Source organism: Trichinella spiralis (genome assembly GCF_000181795.1).
Source record: "Trichinella spiralis strain ISS 195 chromosome Unknown Scfld2, whole genome shotgun sequence".
In the NCBI taxonomy this organism is placed as follows: domain Eukaryota; kingdom Metazoa; phylum Nematoda; class Enoplea; order Trichinellida; family Trichinellidae; genus Trichinella; species Trichinella spiralis.
Window position 1 is genome coordinate 5,624,285 of NW_003526941.1, and position 18,625 is coordinate 5,642,909.

Here is an 18,625-nt window from a genome sequence, read left to right on the forward strand (position 1 = left end):
TCATATCTGCTATTAAATTAGTAAATATAATGCAAATAATGTTTGGTATGTAGCTATCGCGCACTATGTGCAATATTTACTCAGAAAATGGATAATTGCAGTAATTTTTATTGTATAATGAAACAGAAAAATTAATCCAGACGATGACGGCATGGTCGGTAAACTTTTTATTGCAGAAATATGGAGAAAATGAAAAAAATTGTGAAGAAATTTGAGTAAGACAAAATTGTTTCAGTTACAATTATATTTTTACATGTTGCGTGGATTTAAGGTGTACATTTGTATGCATGTGTGCGTGTGCGTGTGTGTGTGTGTGTGTTGTCTAAATGACACCAGATAAGAGATGGAATGACAGCAAATAGAAATTCAATTATCCGATAGGAACGACTCCGACGACAAATGGACGTTTTGAATCTCCGGGCCCCGGAACCGTCCACAATCTCCGTTCCTCTTCAGGACATGGAGATGTTCAACATTGGCAAATCGATTCCCGCCATTCCACTGCGACCAATCAACGGTCGACAAATCTCGATGCATCTTGTGACGATGAATTGGAAATGTTTCCTTTGCTGGGAAATTTTTTCCCATCGAACAAGCATTCATACCGATAGAATGAATTTAATTTTTCATTCAGTGAACAAATTTTGAATTTGAACTGAAATTTCCTGGTCATCATTTTATTTAACAGTGTTGTTATTTTGAATTTTTTTGGCCAATGGAATGTTGCTTTTGATGGTCGATTGGTTACCATCTTCGGGTATATTGAGGCAGCTGGGCACCGTTTTGGTTGTACACGCCGTATTGTTGGCGTTGATGCGTTTTCGGTCCGACGCCAGGCTGGCAGGGAGGAGTTTATTCCAGTTGGCCTTTTTCCATTTCTTAACCGTGCTCATCCTCTACACCCTGACGCACATATTCGTCGCTGTTGTTGGCCACTTTGTTATTATGAAAATTTCCCTTTAATTTTATCCCTTTCAACGGATCCCATGATGCTATACATTGGAACGTTGGTTCAATGAATGGAAAACATGGACGGTTAAGGACTGGCCAGGTATGTATGTACGTATGTATGTATCTTTATTTCTTTTTTTATTTTTATTTGATAATATGGCTGTTTGATTTTGACGATGACGACATTGATGGTGTTTTGTTTTTCCGCATTTTCTCAGCAATTAATTTAGAACAGATTGCTTTGATTGTATCAATTAATTGCTGCACTTTGAGCAGAATGCAATGCAATATATATTGTTATTTACTTTGTCGTTTGCATGGGTACATTATTATATGTGCATATATAGATGAACAGCATCGATATATTTATTGCAAATTTAATGCAAAAATAAATTAAAAGTTTGAATTTCTCGCGTGCGCTATTTTTTAATTTTCTTTCAGTGTTTGGAAAGTTTTTTTTTGCAGAAATTTTGCTCGATATGGTTTTTGAAAAGCGTTTTGCACTGTTTTTGTTATTAATGGGTAATTATGAACAAATGAATGGTGAAATCGACGATGGCAGGCGACATCTTCAACATGAATAGAAAATGGGTAAGTGGTGGTGATGTTGGTGGATAGGCAATGGATTTTGTATTTGGTCTGTTGCTGAAATTGATTGACCGTGAATTTCATGACCACAAGCTATACGTGAATTGATGAAGCTATAAAATTGTGATCATTTCTTGTCTGCGGGTATGGTGAACATGAGAGAGAATTATGTTAATTTATCCGATCCAATTTGAATTTATATACTTGTGGCTTATTTATTATTTTTATTCATCCATTCATTTATGTATGTTATTTTGTTTTTTTTTGTCGAATGAAAATTCAATGAAAAGTTATTGCTTTTTGCTTGTGAGGTTGTTATTTTTTATTCATAACCGTTTCCATTTTACAGCAGGCAGTTAGTTGAAACAGCGATGGGAGTGAAAGCGAAAGCAAATTGATTGTCTGAATTTTTATTTATTAATTCAACTTTTGATATGCTTTTCCGGCTAACAAGAAGATGACGACAATTTTCCAATGAATACTAAATGATCAGATTCGTAGATTCGGCGCCGATTGACTTTCGGCGAGCAATTTTGTTTGGTTTCATTGAATTCTATTCTAAAGTTCTAAAGTTCTACTGTCGACGATTGGTCAGCGGTTAATGAGCAACTATTGGTGCAATTTTATTTGTTAACAGAGGAAAAAAAGAGCTTATTTCCGTCTGTTTAAATTATATTTTGTAAGGCAACTAGAATAAACAAAAATTATTACATGTGAAAAATATTATCATTCTTACTTGCGGTTAGCTGTTGAGTTGTGTGTTGATTTTTACACTTTCAGTGTCGATTTTACTCGATTGTCAAAAGAGTTGATGGCATTTTTCAAATAAGAAAAAAATCCAATTCCCTGTTGAATATCCAATTCCAATGAAGAGCAAATATCCCACAATGCATGCATGCAATTTTTCTCTTTGACTGGGGTCGAAATTTGATTTTCACACAACCAATCAACACAACCGCTACAAATAAGCTCTTCAAACAAAGCAATCTGGTCGGGCAATCTTTTCGACGGTGAATTGTAATTTGTCTTTTGGAATTTTTCGTTTTCTTTTGCAAATTCAATTTCACAAACGAAAATTTTACGTTAATTAAATTTCTATTTTTATGAACTTTAAAAATTTCCATTTATTTCTGTGTATTCGTATATATTGTTTTTGCCTTTCTCATCTCCTTTGGCAATAGAATGATATAAATTTTTCAATACTGACAAAATTAATTGAAAAACTTTAATTTTTAAATAAAAAGAAAAAATTTTTTCACTTCCTTACTGTCGTAATTGAACAAATGCGCTTGTAATTGTGTGAATGTTCAACAATTGGAAATGTAAATAATTTTGCATGACAATTATTTCAACTGCCAAATAGTTATGATAAATTTTTCTTCGATATAATTTTTAAAAATGTACATAATTTGGTGCCCAAGTTGTAAAAATGTACTTGATTATTATTTAAAATACTGTATCGATGTCTGCAATTTGTAAATTCGAATCGTAAATCTGTCGTAATTGCGGTGGAATTATGTAGTACAAGTGAAAATTCATCTTTATTTTGGTATTGTTTGTCAAAAAGAAGGAAAACAACGAAAAGCACCATTGCAGAACAACAACGTGTAATAATAAATAAACAAGCATGTTTTCAACATCTTTATTGACACAATGGTTGACAACGTTGTAATTTTCTTTTATCACTTACCAGTGAGTAATTTTCAATTGATAAAGAAATATATTGCTGTGAACATTTGAATATGTTTGGCGTTCTGGTGTTTTCTGCCAGCAAGAGGTTGATCTTGTTGCACATGGATTCTCGTTTGGAATCTGCAGTCGACGAAAGCATGCCCTTCGAATTGTCCAATACAAAGCTGAAGGTCGAGTTCAGCTTTTTGCCGTTGCTTGTGATGGCGGAAATGTACGAAATTTCCCACGGCTGTGCTTTGCAATCGTTGTCAAGTGGACAATTGCATGTCAGTTTCATCTTTCCACCCGTCGGATATTACACTGTGTTGATAGTGACCAACAGTCGACCAGAGGCTGATCGTTGGACTGATGTGGCAGAGTTGGCTTTGCGGATCGGTCTGGGTCCTCGGTTGCAAAGACCAGTGGTCACTGAACAGATCAAACTGATAGTGTCGACTTTGCTTGAATCGGCCGAACAGCAGCTTGTCATCGGACGACGAACAAGTGCAAATTATGAATATTTTCGAACAATGCTTACTTGTTTTGGGGATTCGTTGTACAACAATCACGGCTTTGGTTTGCTTGTTTTCGACGGTGCCGGTTTTCATGGTCGAGACGCGGATCGCTGGGATCCCGTGGAACTGACGGCGTTGGTTTCGTTGGCACGTCGATTTTGTCCCACAGCAGGATGTGGTGTTCAGTTGAAGTTGTTTCTGAATTCACCAAACCACCGACCCACCGAACCACTGCTTCACCGCGTCTACATCCACCGGCTAATGGGACAGTTTTACGCTTTCGCGTTAGCTCGCATGCCACACGCGGCTATGATCGATCGTCTGGCGGAAGTTCGACTGCAAATTCAGCACCTGCTTGCCGAGGAAAGCATGGATACAACTGGCAGAACAAACCTGTTGAAAGGTACGATCGGGATGTTGGGTAAATTGTGTGGTGATTTGTTGCAGTTGGAAATTGGGGTCGACGACGACGGTGATATTAGCCGCATAGTGATGGATTGGAAGTTTTTGAAAAAATTCCACACTGGCAAGAAGTTGCGTTCAGATGCTCAGATGTTGGCTGTGCTGTTGGATCGATTGGAGAAGAATATTGTAAAATTGATTGAAAAATTCGACCGCGACATTGGGCGGGAAAAACTGAACACTTTGTACAGTTTGGCGTCTGTGTTGGAGGAAGGAATTTGTCGGCTGGATTTAGTCAACCCTACGTATGAGGTCAGCAACTATCTGGATGCCGACGCTTGTTTGTTCGGCTTGCTTGGAACGGCTTGGCAAATCAGATTTGGACCGCCCGAATTGATCGACGACTGTATGCTGAAATTGTTGTACTGGAAAGAATCCCAACTGACTCGGACGAATATGCTTTGCCAATGCACCGACACTAATGTGTTTGCGATCATTCGATTGGATGTTATTGTCCACCACAAGATGAAGCGTTGGTGGTTTGACATTTTCAAATTGACCAAAAAGCGAAATACTGAACTCGTGACCAATCGCTTTTTTCTGATAGCCTCCTACGCGTCTCATGTCAACCCTACGTTGGCCATGGAGCAGACCATTTGTTTGGCTCAACATTTGACCAACGTGTTCCACGAATGTTGGTATTCGAAACTTGAAGTGATGTAATTTGTTTCATTTTCAATTCAACTGCAGTGCTGCTCCGCCCGCCTTACGTGCAAACGGTAAGCATGAACTTGAATTTTTCTTACTGTATTCTAGTATTGATCTGACGTGTAGCACCTCGAAGAGTAATTAATGTTTTTCTCATTATGGTTGTTCAATATGGACGAATTGAGATGATCAAATTGAAGAGTATTTCAAATGGAAAACATTTCATTTTATAGAAATTGAAATATCATATTTCATAATTCGAATTCATCATAACAGAATTGTAGTTATTGTTCTAAAATATTTTTTCAACTAGATGAAAGGTTGTTCTGTAAAAATGTTATGCTTTTTATTTTTTCAAAAATTTAATAAAGAGTTTAAAAAATATGTATATATGTATAATCGATAATATCAACGGTTGTTCAATATGTTCAGTGGAAAAAAGAGACAATTAAACATTAATTACTCTTTGAGGTGGTTTAAATTTGAATCTCTTCTACTTTTCGATAATGTTTTGTCATTGGCATTTTGCAACGTTTTGTTGATTTTCTAATTCAATAATTGTCAATATCGTCTCTTTAAGAAATGATCTCATGAATACTGGTGGCAGTGTTAATTTTTGTCAGTGGAAATTTAATTTGTCAATATGTGTAATTTTTGATTTTCTCATTTGATTTCATTTTAGTAATAGGAAAAGGGATAAATTTCATTATTTCAACATTGTGGGAATTTGTTTTTTATTGTTTTTATGCGTATAAATGAAAAATATATTTAAGTCCATTCGGTGTCGAAGAAAAAGTCGGTTTTTGTGAAGAGAAGTTTTCACAAGAACACGAAGATTGGCCAAATGATGAACAAGTGGAAGAAGAAAATGAAAATTTATTTGAAAAAAAAGAACTAATTTTATGTGGAAGATGAGGGAGCAGTTCTTTTTATTTTTCAAATATTCCAAATTTATGGAATATTTGGTTGTGATGATGATGGGGGCAGCGTTGCCATCGGCGTTGCCATTGTCCAGTGGCGCTTTTGCCGGCAGCTTTTGTCTCGTTGGACGTCTGTCGGAGGCGTGTGCTTGGCTCTTGAAATTGGAGTGAAATTTGATTTGTCGTCAATGTGGATAGAGAGAATGACCACAGCCGGGCATCAGTGCGGCGGAAAAGCACTCCTGGTCAGAGATGATGGCCGTCAACGAGCTTGTTCTTGTTCCTTGCCCAGCGGCGGACCATCAATCCGCAAACGACAATGCCAATTTGTCCATCGACCACTTTGTTCGGGTTCTGTTCCTGGACGCTTGAATTTGCAAAAATTCGACAAACATTATTTATTCATCGATCTCTTCTCGTATCATCTGCATCATCAAGGCTCGGGATTTTGCACCTTTCCGGGGGCGAGATTCTATTTACATTCTCGCCAGTCATATTTATTAATATTATCATTGCTTGCTCGGTGGTTGTGAATAGCCCCAGTGAAAGCAATACTACTATTATTATTATTATTATTGGATATTTGCTTGTGTAGTTGGTTGTGTTGTTGTTGTTGTTGTTTTATTTTGGTGCATTTTCAAAATTTCACCGTTGAGCGTCGTGCTTGTCGCTTTCGGTGATTTTCAAATGCCGATCGGCTGTCAGCAATAATTGCAAGCTTACGTATTCTGTAAATCTGGTTTGCTTTTGGTTGCAGTTGTGGCTTGTGGCGGCTGATTTGATTTTCACTTTTGCTGTTCTTCAAAAGTTTGAAAAAGTTGTTGAAAAGTAAGAAGAAGAGGGAATAAGTTGGACGTTGAAATTCAATCTGGAAAGCAGATTTGCCGCAGTTGACGACTACGGCACGCTTGACTGGAGAAATACTGAACCACCAACAGCAACAACAACAACAGAACGTGTTCAACACTTGGATAAGCGCTAACGTAAAAGAAGAATAAGCAACAACAAGAGTGAATGGGAACGAAAAAAATTTTTTCATTTCTCCTTTTTTTATGAATCATTTATTAATTACTGGAGAATATGATATTTGTTGATGTTATTGTTGTGATGATGATGATGTATACGGCAGAATTGGGAATCTATCAACTGTTTGTTGTGAAATGAAGCAAATTGAATCCACATTATTACAATTATTCGTTTGATTTCATTTTTGGACAAATATCCTTCTTCTGCTCAACCAAAATCTCGATTAAAGCTTGACATGATGAAGATGAAAATTGCCGGTTCTCTTTTCCACTGGTTCTATGCCATTTTCAATTGCTTTCAAATTTGGCTCATCGAATCTGCCGGTAAGTTGTGATTTATTTATTTATTTTTAATGTAAATATAATTTCCCTAAAATTTGTTCGACAAAACAACGAACAACATTTGGGTTGGGCCTAGTCAGTGGTAACTTGCGCTACTAAAGCCAGCCAGCTAACTGCTTGATCAGGTAGCTTTCAGGCTAATAACTACTGAATGCGAGCGAAACTTGTGACTTTCGAGAGCAGATATGCGGTGAAAAAATCGTTTTGACATTTCCATTTAAATTGACACAAACAATTGACACTGATCGTTGTCTTCCTTTTTTAATAATGAATGATTATTCCTCGGCGGCTGATTGAAATTCGATGGGTCAGGGATTTTCAAAATTTTTCATTCATCCATTCATATTCATTCATTTAGCACATTTATTTAACCATCCATCCATCCATCCATCCATTCGTCCGTCCGTCCATTTAACCATCCATCCATCCATACATCTATTTATCAGTTTTGGAAAAACTTTCTCATTTGGCTAGCTTTCTATAGGGCAATTAGATCATTGAAACTGATTCAATTAATTTTCAAAATTATCAATTCACCGATTTGTGTGTTTTGTGAATACTTTTCCTTTTGTATTTGAAAATCAGTTTGAAATATTAATTAATTTATTTATTTCATGGACAAAAAATCATCCAAATTTGGCAGCGTATAAAAATGCATGCTAATAGATGGAAATAAAGTGTCAAAAGTTGAAGATAAGAGAGGGGGAGGGGTTATTGTTGAATTTAGTAGTATTGAAATTAATATTCCAATAGATTTCATGAAATGAATATTCCTTCCAGAATAATATAAAGTAATTGTTGATGAAATAACTTTGTTGTTTCACATTCTCAGCTTGCTTGATCCAGACGTGAGGAAAATGCTCTTCAGACGTTAATATACATATAATTGCTTTGTTTTATTATAATGCTTTTTTTTTCTTCAGGCATATGTTCGATTGTTGTTCTTTCCTCTTATTCTTCTTATTTTAGTTTTCATTGTCAGATTAGTTTGTCGAGTGACTAATTGAATGCGATTGCCAAATTACAATATTGAGGGATGAGTAAATTGAAGTTGTTGTGCTTTTTTCTGCTTATCTCTTTTCTACAAAATGCTGCAAGCAAGCAACCAATGTTGAAAATACTTTTCTGCTTCAGTTGCTTATTCTTCTTTTTTTAAAATTAAAGCACATTGCCAACGGCGGTTGTGGTTTTTGTTATGCCATTTTGAAAGCGCATCATTGTTGCTTGTCGACAGCTGCAATCATTTTTGATTATTCACTTTTTGTTCACACCAACAATTCCAACTATTCCACTGTTGTTTTGCTTGGTCGCTTGTTTTAACCACGATTTATTATTATTATTATGAAATTATGCAATATTATATTATTTCTTCTTCTTCTTCTTCCTCTTCTTGTTCTTTTATTTCAAATACTTTCACTACATAAGGAAGGATGGAAACAGAAAAAAAATTATCGATTTTCTTTTATATGAAAAACACTCTACATTTTAAAATCTGATCGAGTATAAGTTACTATTTTAACAAAGAGATATTTCATTTGCAAGTGGCTACATTTATTAACCAATCAATATTAATACTCTACAAAGTGCGCACATTGGCTTTGTGGCAAGTGATTTTTTGTCACTTTTTAATCCTTTTGTAAAATTTTAATTTTCTCCCGTCATTATCATTATTATATATTTCATTTGTTGTTGTTGTTATTGTAATCTTTTACTTACTTGGAAATTGTATTTTTTTGTTAATATCATCTGAAGCTTACAATTCAATTTTTCCACTTCAATAATACTCTCTTCTCATAGGAAAAGCTGACCTCTTCTTAATTGACTTGCTATTTTGCATTTTGTAATATTGAAATTTTCTTACTATTAATAAATTATACATATATGTCTTTTTTAAATTAAAAATCATACAAAAATGTGCATGATGTATTTCGCAATAATCATGTTTCAACAATTATTTATTATTGAAAGTATGCGAAATATTTTCTTTCTTTTTTCTTTTTTTATCAACTGGATGGATGATTCAGTTAATTCTCAATTGATCCACTATCAGATTACGGTTATCATTTGGGGAAAACGTATAATTGGAAGAGTAAAATTAATTAATAAACAATTTCCATTATCAATATGCAATAATTGAATATTGTTGTTCAGAAATTGAATGACGTGTTCAATTTTTGTTTCGAAATAATCATTTTACCAAATTTGCAGTTTTAACAATTTCTACAAGCTTGAATGTTGGTTGTTGATTGTTTGCCGTTTTGAAATTATGCTAACGTGAATTTGTGATTAATCGGTTAGTCGAGCCGGAAACTGACTGGGTGGTTCCTATGGACTGTCGACAATGAGCTTAACGTTTCAGCTTCATCCGACGAAGCAGCTCAGTTGGAAAATAGGAACAACGTCAGTGATTGAAAAATGCCGGGACCCCGTCGATTTGGAGCAATCGATTTTAAACTTTGCTCCAATATGCGAGCGGGTGGTGGAATATATATATATATATATATATGTATACAATAGTGCATGTTGCTTCGCAACGCTGTAGCTTTCATTATTATTATTATTGCTATTATTATGTAAATTTTTTCAACATATATTTTTCTATTCTATTCTAATTTAGGAGCTATCAATTGTTATAGCTGTATGTCATACATTTATGGCGCCAATTGGGAATATTTAGAGTACAAAGATTTGTACTTTCGACCGGCAGCTTTTACTGATCGTTGCACGAATATCAGCGAACATGGTGGTCACATTGGTCGCATTCCGTGCCTTCACAATTGCATTTTAATTGTTGAAAAAATGCGAGTCGGTAAAGGAAAAATTTCTTTTCTTACTTTATTGTTGTTGTTGTTGTTGTTGTTTTACTTTATTACGTGCATAAATGGACGGAAAAACAATTTTTTATTTTAATAATCTGCGGTCAATGATGATCAATGATTATTGTTTATTTACAATGATCGATTTAGCTCGTGGCAGTGGGTTATCTGTTCTAATGATGCACAATTTGAAATAGATCAAATCTCTTGGTTGCGAATTACAATTCATTTACAAACTAATAAATGTTCTTAAATTTATGATAATTTTTTAGAAGAATTTGAAAGCTTATTAGTTGATGATTTCGGTTGCATATTTTTTCACAAGAAATAGCGTGAATTAATTCCATTTTTTTTAATTTAATAAAAGTAAATTTACATCTTATTTCCATTAAACGTGATATTGAGACCGTTTTTTACTTGATTGTAAATTTGATATTTAATTGCAGTTACATTAATATTTTGTAAAAGTTGTTTAGTTCAGATGTATGTAATCACTATGACATTGATAATTGAATATTAATTTGATTTAAAATAGCAATTTCAATATATAGAAATGGTAAAGTTGTTGTTGTTGTTGATGAAAATTAGAAAATTAATAAATCTGGAAAAAGTGAATCAAAACGGCATATCATTTTATTTTACTTTTAAATTTGTAAATTATATAATTTCAGATTTTAAGTGGAAAATTTCTTCTTTATCTGTCCATGGTAACCAGGGGATTAATTTCTTAATTTATGTCGTTCTGATCTTCTCAGCAGGTGACTGAATCATCTTGTCTACTAGAGGGAAACTGTTTGAGAAATGGACAGTGAGGGAGGGAGGCAAAATAGGGAGCAGGGTAATAAAATGGAAAATTGATCAGCAACGTATATGACAAGTATTATTAGTTAGCTAGTTAGTTAGTCAGTTAGTCGGTTAGTTAGCGGTTGATGTTGTTACTATTAGCTCGAGTCGGTCACTGTTTCGGTAATCATTGATCTAAAGCCGCTTAAAGCTAATGGACCGTCCACTTGTAGGCGGTAGACGGCGCTTTGCATTTAACCTGACTTTTACTTTGACTTTTGCAGTTTTAAGAGAATATACCCCACAAACACACATGCACACACATGCACGCTTATACGCGTGCAGATTTGCAGGATATCCACGTTGGGTTGGGTCTAGCTTGTGTTGTTGAAGATAATACGATCAATATTAATGTATGTTTGTTCCATCCAGTTGGAAATCTGGCAAACATATTAACAAACTTCATATTCATTTATTTTCACATTTTATAAAATTTAAGCTCTGTTATAATAATATGCTGTCAGTATTTTTCTTTAGCTTATATTATTGTTTTTCATTTTTGCTTCATCTTTCTTTCTTTCTATCTTTCTATTTGTATTGTTCAACATTGAAGAGAGAAAGGGATGCGTATATAATTTCTTTTCTTATTTTTAATATAATAATTTAGAAATCATTTCGATGAAATTATAATGCTCGAAGGATTTCAAACGTTAAATTGAAAAATTTCATGGTCGATTTTATGCACCTTTGATTAACTTCTTAATTGTTTTTAATGATTTTGAATTTTCTTCGCATTCATAATCGAAAAGGAAAAGGAAAATTTATTCACTCATCATTAACAATCATTATTACTTTTGCTTTTTTAAATATTTCATCAGAAATTTGATCGCTTTTGACAGATAAAGCAGTTTTTTTCTTTTGAAATTTTATCCATTTATGAAAATGATTTGAACAGTTTTTTTAAAAATTAATCACACTCTTCTTAGTTTATACATTTGTGCGTGTTTTGGGTTGAGGTTCAGATTTTTAATATGAAAATTTTCGCATTCGGTCGTCTTGGTCACAATGATCAATTTCATTAGCCTTTTTGATGACGAAAATATTCTTTGGTATTCGTAATAATGGCAATAATTACAGTAGCTTTCAATTTAACGCAGCCAGTTGGGGTTGGTGATTTCATCTCACGAGGAAAAGAGCTGAAAATGGTCTTTCACTGTGCTTTTATGACAAAACATCTCCCTTGTTACCGTTTTTGATGAATCAAATGGGAAAATTGTCTTCTTCTCATTGTACTTTTTTAATTTGTCGTAAATTAAATTTTTCCTTCTCTTTTATTTGAAATTCGAAAATTGCATTTATTCAGCATTATCGCATTATTGGACAGAAATGAATTATTTAAACGTAATGCAAGAATATTAAATAAATTACTATTGTTGTTTTTTGCTTTTGCTCATGCTTATTGTGCTTATGCTCATATGTGTATGTATTAGGTGCACGTGGTCACAATGGTTATATTCGTGGTTGCTATGATCACATCTTTCGTCACGGCTTTAATGATAGCAGCGTGTTGACGACAAAGTTGAAATACCGAGAATTTTGTACACGTACAATGATGTCGTCGTTGATTGCTAGGAAAGACAAGCCGCCGGATACGGAACTGTTCATTTGTTCATGTCGAGATTCTTTGTGCAACAGGTCCAATACACCACGATCAAATTCCATCCTCATTACCGCCATTATTATTCATATTATTACTATTATTACTGTTCTCAATTGAATTTTGTCTACAACAGCTGAAGCATGCTTTTTTCTGTTTATTGAAAAAATTTAAATAATTTAACTTTTTCAACGTCTCTTGTTTTGACTTGATTGAAACGATGACCAGAAATGAACGGTTTCTTTTTCAAAATTTTTGATACTGTTTTTCTTTTTCAGAATAATAAATTATGTAAATCAATTTTGATAAAAAAAATTGTCAAATTGTGTAAATTGTAAAATATTTTTCATCATTCAATCAAACGAAGTAATCAATTTAAAGAAGGGTAGGAAAAAAATTATTATTATAGTTGTTGTTGTTGAATATGATTAATTGAAGTGAGGCTTTATTTTAAATTGTAATATTTTTCATTTTATTTTATGAATAAATTTGAATTAATTGACAACGTCAAATTATTTTATAATCTTGATTATCAATTAATTGGAAAAAATCAACGGCAAGACACTGTGGCTTGAAAATGTCACACCCTTATGACTGAAAAGATTGATTATTTATTTATTCGTTTGACAAGTTTGTTTCGATTTCAGTTCGATTTGCACTGCACAACTAGTCTGTATTTATGAAGAAAATTTATTCAAAAAAAATTTTTTTTGGTTCATTTTTTCTGCCAATAAATGTAAAAAGGTAAGATCGAATTTTTTTTAATTTGTACAATATTTCAAATAATCAGTCGATGCTGAATAAATTTACAAAAGTGAAATGTTTTACTTTTATTTTTATTTTACAAAAATATTGCAGTTGTGTTCTTGCTTGATTCGAATTGAACAACTTTGTCTGGTTGGTGGTGGAAAATATTGATTTTCTTCTCATTTCAAACGTAGTGTAGCAGTTTTTCCCATTTTTTTAAAATTTGGTAAAACTTCTATTCCTTGCTAATAATATTGTTTATTATTGCTTGGAATAATTAAAAAAAATAAATTTTCCACCCAGCATTGATTGAGTAATTTCGTTTCAGTTCGCTTTGAGCTTATTTCATTATGTTTGTTTAATCTCCAGTAATTTACTTATCAACAACAGTTGAACGTTTGATCTGTTGAACAAGCAGTTTGTTGGTTATTCATTCATTTGTACTTATTTTCACTTCAACTTTATTAAAATTATAATCCACTACTCCACGTGACAACCTTCGTTGAAACAATCGTATCCCATCTTCTTCACCTTCTCATTCTTATTCATCACTTATTCTCTGCAAAACAACTTTTCTGCATGCTTTTCAAGTTTATTACTTATTTTTAATCTTTTGTGATATTTAGTTTTGTTTACATATTCAATTTCTACGTTGATTTTAAAGTTTTAAAAATATGAACATGATTTACTGATTTGAATTACTGTATTTTTTTTGGTAATGTTCAATTAAGGCAGTTTTGATTGTTATCTTTTTTCAGTGAAGAAAATGGTTGAATTTTTATTTATATTTTGAATTGATAAAATTTTCAATTAGCAAAATGATTATTATTGAACTTTTTCTAATTTCCAAATTGTTAATCAGCCAATTTAACCTGTGATAATTTTACAGTAGGTTTTAAAAAAATGAAGTTATTTATTTTTTAAATTATTATAAGAAAAGTAATTTATCACTTTGCAATTCGTTGACGAACTTTGAACTTTGAACTTTTGTTTATTTGGCTATTTTTATTTGAAAATTGACTCAATTTAACCGCGATGATTTTTCACATAGAGCAAGTTTATTTGTTTGTTTCCATTTTAGCAAAAGAAGATTTTTAAAGACGAGTGCAAATTTGTTTTTCTTGATTTATAATCGGTCGACGGGTTACATCATACAAAAATGTGATTGATCTACATGAACAAAGGTGATCTTAATACATACTAAGTAAGAACTACATGCAGAAAGCAGCATGGGAACGGCAAACAACAACGAGTAAGTTGTTTCTATTTACTGATGGAAATTAATCCCGAATCAACGAAATTTGTTCTTTTTATGCAAAGGTAAAATAATTTGTTTTTTTTAAATAATTTTTAGTGAAAAAATGAAAATTCACGTGAGAAGTTTAGAAAAATAAGCAACTGTCACAAGAGCAGTGTAAAAGTGACCAATGAACCAGCATATATACGCATGTAAGTATGCATGTAGGTTTGTTAGTGTATACAAGGTTTATTTATTTATTTATTTATTTATTTAGAGTTCGCATGTGTTACGCTGCGGAGGAGAGTTTTGGAGGCATTTAGTAGAAAATAAGCAGGCGAACGTGAAGAGTGTAAAGAGAAATAATGAAATGAATAAGAAGAATTGAGCGGAGTGGAGTGGAGTGGAATGAAATGAGTGAGTGTTTTACTTTAACTGATTTCTGATTGGGTTTGGACTTTTAAACCAAGTGATGCGCGTTTGTTTCATTTTGCTTGCGTGCCTTTGCATCAAGCGGCTTTTCACTCTGCAACACAAGCGCTACGCATACACATGCACAACATATACACGCCATATGCACGTGGTTTTAATGTTATTCCTGGTTCTCTTTTTTTCCATTGAATAGAAATTTTCTACTTTTGATTATGATAATTATACGGCATATTTTCATGGTGAAAACAAAAACTATTCATTCTGCTTTTTCTTCTTCTTCTTCTTCTTCTTCTGATTTTAATTTTCAGCTTCTTCTATGAACAACAACAGTATTGCTTTTTTCATTGAATCAACATTTTTATTACTATTATTATTTCACTTTTAAATATTGTTGAAATAATGAATAGAATGAAATGAAGAAGAATAATAACTTAAACTTCATTCCCTGTGATAAGTGTACAAGGATTTCTTTTTTCATTTTTCTTAAATTTAAATTCTCATTTGCAAGTGTGAAACTTTGTGGTAAGGCTAAAAATTTTTATTATTAATTTTTCTCGTTGGAAATAGCAATTTTGTTTTAAAATTTTTCATTTATTATTTAAAAAAATTTATTATTATTATTATTGTTCGGTTATTTCTTTTCTCCAATTCATTTCTTTTCTGTCAAATGATATAGCTTTAATGAAACTTGTCTTCCGAGTTTTCAATTTAAGCATGTTCTGTTTGCATAGAAAATAAGAGTGAAATTCAAAGTTGCTTACTTACGCTGATCACAATGAATGAATAACTTGTCTATTTGATTTTGCTTTATTTTCATTTGAACACTTTCATTTTATTATAATATTTTGGAGTTTATGAAAAAAAATTTTTTTTCTTCATAAACGTTGTTTATTTTTCTCAAATTATTACTTTCAAACATGCATTGTAACTTGTTGTTGAAATCAGTGATTGACAGTGCAACAGGCATATATCAATTTCCAAATTTTGCTTATGAAATTGATAGCTTTTTTTGTTGTTTTCTTTGAAGCTGATGTTGTAATAGTTGAAGATATTTTTGACCATCATTACAAGGTGATTGATTCATTTCAGCATCATTACATTATTATTATTATTATTATTATTATTATTATTATTAGTTGATTGATGAACGAAAAGCTAGAGCTTATTTCAAAGATTTATTTTTCATACATTATAAATACTTTTGTTTATTTATTAAATTATTCACTTGAATTTAATTTTCAAAAATTGTTTCTTTTTCAGTTAGCATCAGTAGAATGATGTTCAAAAAATAATATTCAAATTTTTATTTTATACGAATATCTAGCATATTTTTTTTGATGCAATAATAATTTATTAATTTTGTTTAATTGTTTCACTCGCAATTGACGACATTTAGTGGCCCGTTAGAATTCTACCGACGAGTAGTAATCGTTGTAGTAGTACTGCGTAACAACCATTCATCCTTTTGGAATTGCTAACCAAACGCTTTCAACCTTCGCCATCGTCATTGCTTCAAAATAACATATGCACATTTTGCGTAATTATACAACTCAAAAATGAACCAATCGCTTCGTTGTCATCTTCTGCAACTCTTTCTATTACACCTCCATGATCAAATATACTCATATTCTTCTTCAGTTAACGTGTGAATGATGAATTAATTTCTTTTGTGTTCATCCATTCACTCTCTGATGAAGCATTGCTATTTTTTTGCTCTTCTACATTACTTATTACGTATTTAAATTATTATTATTATTATTATTATTGTTTTACAATTGCTTATTATACTATTGCTGGTTTAATCATTTTGCAGTTTATCTCATTGAGAAGGACGCGTGTACACTTCCGGTTATTGCTTTTATCAGCTATCTATGTCATCAGTTGCTTTACTGTTGTTGTTCTATAAAATGGAATTCACATTGATAAAAAAATAAAATAAAACAAGAAATATACAATAAAATAGATGATTGTAAAAAAAGCTATCATTTTCGCTTCCATCATCATCATCATCATCATCATCTGACTTTGTTGTTGATCATCTGGGAAAGTTCAAAGTACACACTTACTTGTACATCAACGCATTGGCATTAACTTATTATTACTGCACTTGTATGTGTGTGTGTGTGTGTGTGGTGGTTTGGTCGTATGTAATTCAAGTTTTTCTTTTCGTTGTTGCTTTGTGTAATTTCTGTTTAAAATATTAAAAATTGCTCGAACATATGTATATATATACATATGCCGCAGCTGATAATGATAATATATGACAGTTTCGCGTGCAGTATGCATTCAAATTTTCAAATATTATACCGTATATTCAGCAGCTGTTCTTAATTAATTGCTCATCTGTTGCAGGAATTTTTCTGTCGTAGAGGTGATATTTATCTCTCTCTCTTTTTTATCTTTTTTGGAATTTATTCTGAAATAAATTTCAAAAATGCCTGACAATGATGCACTTTTGCCCGCCGTGGAACAACAACTCGACAAACTACCACCACCAGTAATATATTTTAATATGTTTGATCAATTTTTTTTATAAATATATATTTTTTATGAAAGTATATTTTTATTATTTGTTCAAAAGGATGAAGATTCCGACGATGATTTGTCATCTACATCAACAGAAGACGAAGGTCCACCGCCAATGATACAAATTGCTGAAAAGAGTGCTGACATAGGAGCATTGGTAAGTTGATTATTCATTTCTTTTTTTCGGTTTTTTTTTCCAAATTTTGAAATATTCTTCTTTGAACAATCAGCATACGATAGTTGTGTTGTTTTCTTCTTTTTTACTTTTAAGTTTATAACATTTACATATATATGTATATGTGTATGTGTACAGATAGATAGATGTATGTTTACTTCAGTTCAACTCTGAGATCAATTTTCTAGTTTCAGTTTTATGAAGGGAAATTTGTTTGCTGTTTAAAAGTTGTGAACTTATGAATGAATGAATTTTATATTTATCAATTGAAATATTGGCTAATTTGCATGTTGAAAAGGTTGAAATGCAACTGACCGTCGTGTCAGTTGCCATTGGGTCACATTTGGTTTAACGCACCACCACCGGTCGATGCGTTTTCCAAATCTTGAGATGTGAATGAAGGTCGTATATTTGGAAAAATTCCATTCCTTCATCTATATTGCACACTGATCTTGCATAAAATTTGTTTGTTTGTTTGACATACTAAATAATTAATTATGCATATTTTTGATATAAGATTGAAAATTGGATTCTCTTAGAGAAGACAATTCCGTGTATAATTATAAAAATTTTTTTAATCACGCTTAGGACGTTGACGTGAATTCAACTTTAAGCCTTGACCTAATCGTGCGTTTTGTCGTGAACATTTAGTAAACAAAACAAAATTGCTCATATTTATGAAAGCGTTGCAGTTATGATCTCCTGCTCCACTGACACTTGCTTTCACATCACCAGCCGCTCGCTGTATTACGTCAGATTTGATTTGCATTACAAGATTAAGCATCAGAATAAATAATAAGCGCGCGCGCAATTATTTATTGCCAGGATAAGCTAAAAATTGTTTATTTTTTTGCTCATGTCAACCAGAATTCATTATGTAAGTTTTTTTTCTTTTTTAAATATTTTATGAGAAATGAAAAAATATGTATTAATTTTTGAGCACATTATAATAGCAGAATACCAAATTATAGATTATATTTTAAAAAATTACAACTCTGTTATAATTTAATAAAAGCAAGTAAACATATGTACATATATATTTTTTTTCTTTGTTCTTTCTAAAATTATCTCAGTATAATTAACATATTTTATAATTTAACATGTCATTGTGTTGTCGGTTTGGCCTTTCC

At 32.1% G+C, this 18,625-nt stretch overlaps 5 protein-coding genes across 5 annotated transcripts; all 5 read left to right on the plus strand.

Annotated features, from left to right (window-relative positions):
* Nucleotides 1-381: 381 nt before the first annotated feature.
* Tsp_05864a (hypothetical protein) lies at nucleotides 382-1,019 on the plus strand (the record flags this gene model as incomplete). The annotated part of the gene is made up of 2 exons (XM_003380091.1): nucleotides 382-559; nucleotides 689-1,019. Coding segments are annotated over 2 exons (509 nt in total), but the record flags the coding sequence as incomplete, so codon positions are not given.
* A 2,262-nt stretch (nucleotides 1,020-3,281) lies between these two features.
* On the plus strand, nucleotides 3,282-5,750 carry Tsp_05863 (NifU protein). Its single transcript, XM_003380092.1, has 2 exons — nucleotides 3,282-4,846; nucleotides 5,609-5,750. Exons 1-2 carry the CDS (start codon nucleotides 3,282-3,284, stop codon nucleotides 5,748-5,750), a joined length of 1,707 nt encoding a protein of 568 aa, XP_003380140.1.
* A 208-nt stretch (nucleotides 5,751-5,958) lies between these two features.
* On the plus strand, nucleotides 5,959-6,737 carry Tsp_05862 (hypothetical protein). Its single transcript, XM_003380093.1, has 3 exons — nucleotides 5,959-6,245; nucleotides 6,351-6,431; nucleotides 6,605-6,737. Exons 1-3 carry the CDS (start codon nucleotides 5,959-5,961, stop codon nucleotides 6,735-6,737), a joined length of 501 nt encoding a protein of 166 aa, XP_003380141.1.
* A 2,800-nt stretch (nucleotides 6,738-9,537) lies between these two features.
* Tsp_05861 (hypothetical protein) lies at nucleotides 9,538-10,704 on the plus strand. Its single transcript, XM_003380094.1, has 3 exons — nucleotides 9,538-9,601; nucleotides 9,740-9,931; nucleotides 10,610-10,704. Exons 1-3 carry the CDS (start codon nucleotides 9,538-9,540, stop codon nucleotides 10,702-10,704), a joined length of 351 nt encoding a protein of 116 aa, XP_003380142.1.
* Nucleotides 10,705-11,842: 1,138 nt separating this feature from the next.
* Tsp_05860 (hypothetical protein) lies at nucleotides 11,843-13,296 on the plus strand. The gene is made up of 3 exons (XM_003380095.1): nucleotides 11,843-11,969; nucleotides 12,212-12,486; nucleotides 13,237-13,296. The coding sequence occupies exons 1-3, from the start codon at nucleotides 11,843-11,845 to the stop codon at nucleotides 13,294-13,296; spliced, it is 462 nt and encodes a 153-aa protein (XP_003380143.1).
* Nucleotides 13,297-18,625: the final 5,329 nt, after the last annotated feature.

Bases quoted from the DNA above. Each gene is read 5' to 3' on its own strand.
- Tsp_05863 (XM_003380092.1), top strand. From the start codon at position 3,282: ATGTTTGGCGTTCTGGTGTTTTCTGCCAGCAAGAGGTTGATCTTGTTG. The intron at 4,847-5,608 runs GTAATTTGTTTC...AATATATTTAAG, and splicing joins TATTCGAAACTTGAAGTGAT to TCCATTCGGTGTCGAAGAAA.
- Tsp_05862 (XM_003380093.1), top strand. From the start codon at position 5,959: ATGACCACAGCCGGGCATCAGTGCGGCGGAAAAGCACTCCTGGTCAGA. The intron at 6,246-6,350 runs GTCATATTTATT...TTGCTTGTGTAG, and splicing joins TTCTATTTACATTCTCGCCA to TTGGTTGTGTTGTTGTTGTT. The intron at 6,432-6,604 runs GTGATTTTCAAA...AGAGGGAATAAG, and splicing joins CGTCGTGCTTGTCGCTTTCG to TTGGACGTTGAAATTCAATC.
- Tsp_05861 (XM_003380094.1), top strand. From the start codon at position 9,538: ATGCCGGGACCCCGTCGATTTGGAGCAATCGATTTTAAACTTTGCTCC. The intron at 9,602-9,739 runs GTGGAATATATA...ATTCTAATTTAG, and splicing joins CTCCAATATGCGAGCGGGTG to GAGCTATCAATTGTTATAGC. The intron at 9,932-10,609 runs GTAAAGGAAAAA...ATATAATTTCAG, and splicing joins TGTTGAAAAAATGCGAGTCG to ATTTTAAGTGGAAAATTTCT.
- Tsp_05860 (XM_003380095.1), top strand. From the start codon at position 11,843: ATGGCAATAATTACAGTAGCTTTCAATTTAACGCAGCCAGTTGGGGTT. The intron at 11,970-12,211 runs GTTTTTGATGAA...TGTATGTATTAG, and splicing joins AAAACATCTCCCTTGTTACC to GTGCACGTGGTCACAATGGT. The intron at 12,487-13,236 runs GTTCTCAATTGA...AAAATATTGCAG, and splicing joins ATATTATTACTATTATTACT to TTGTGTTCTTGCTTGATTCG.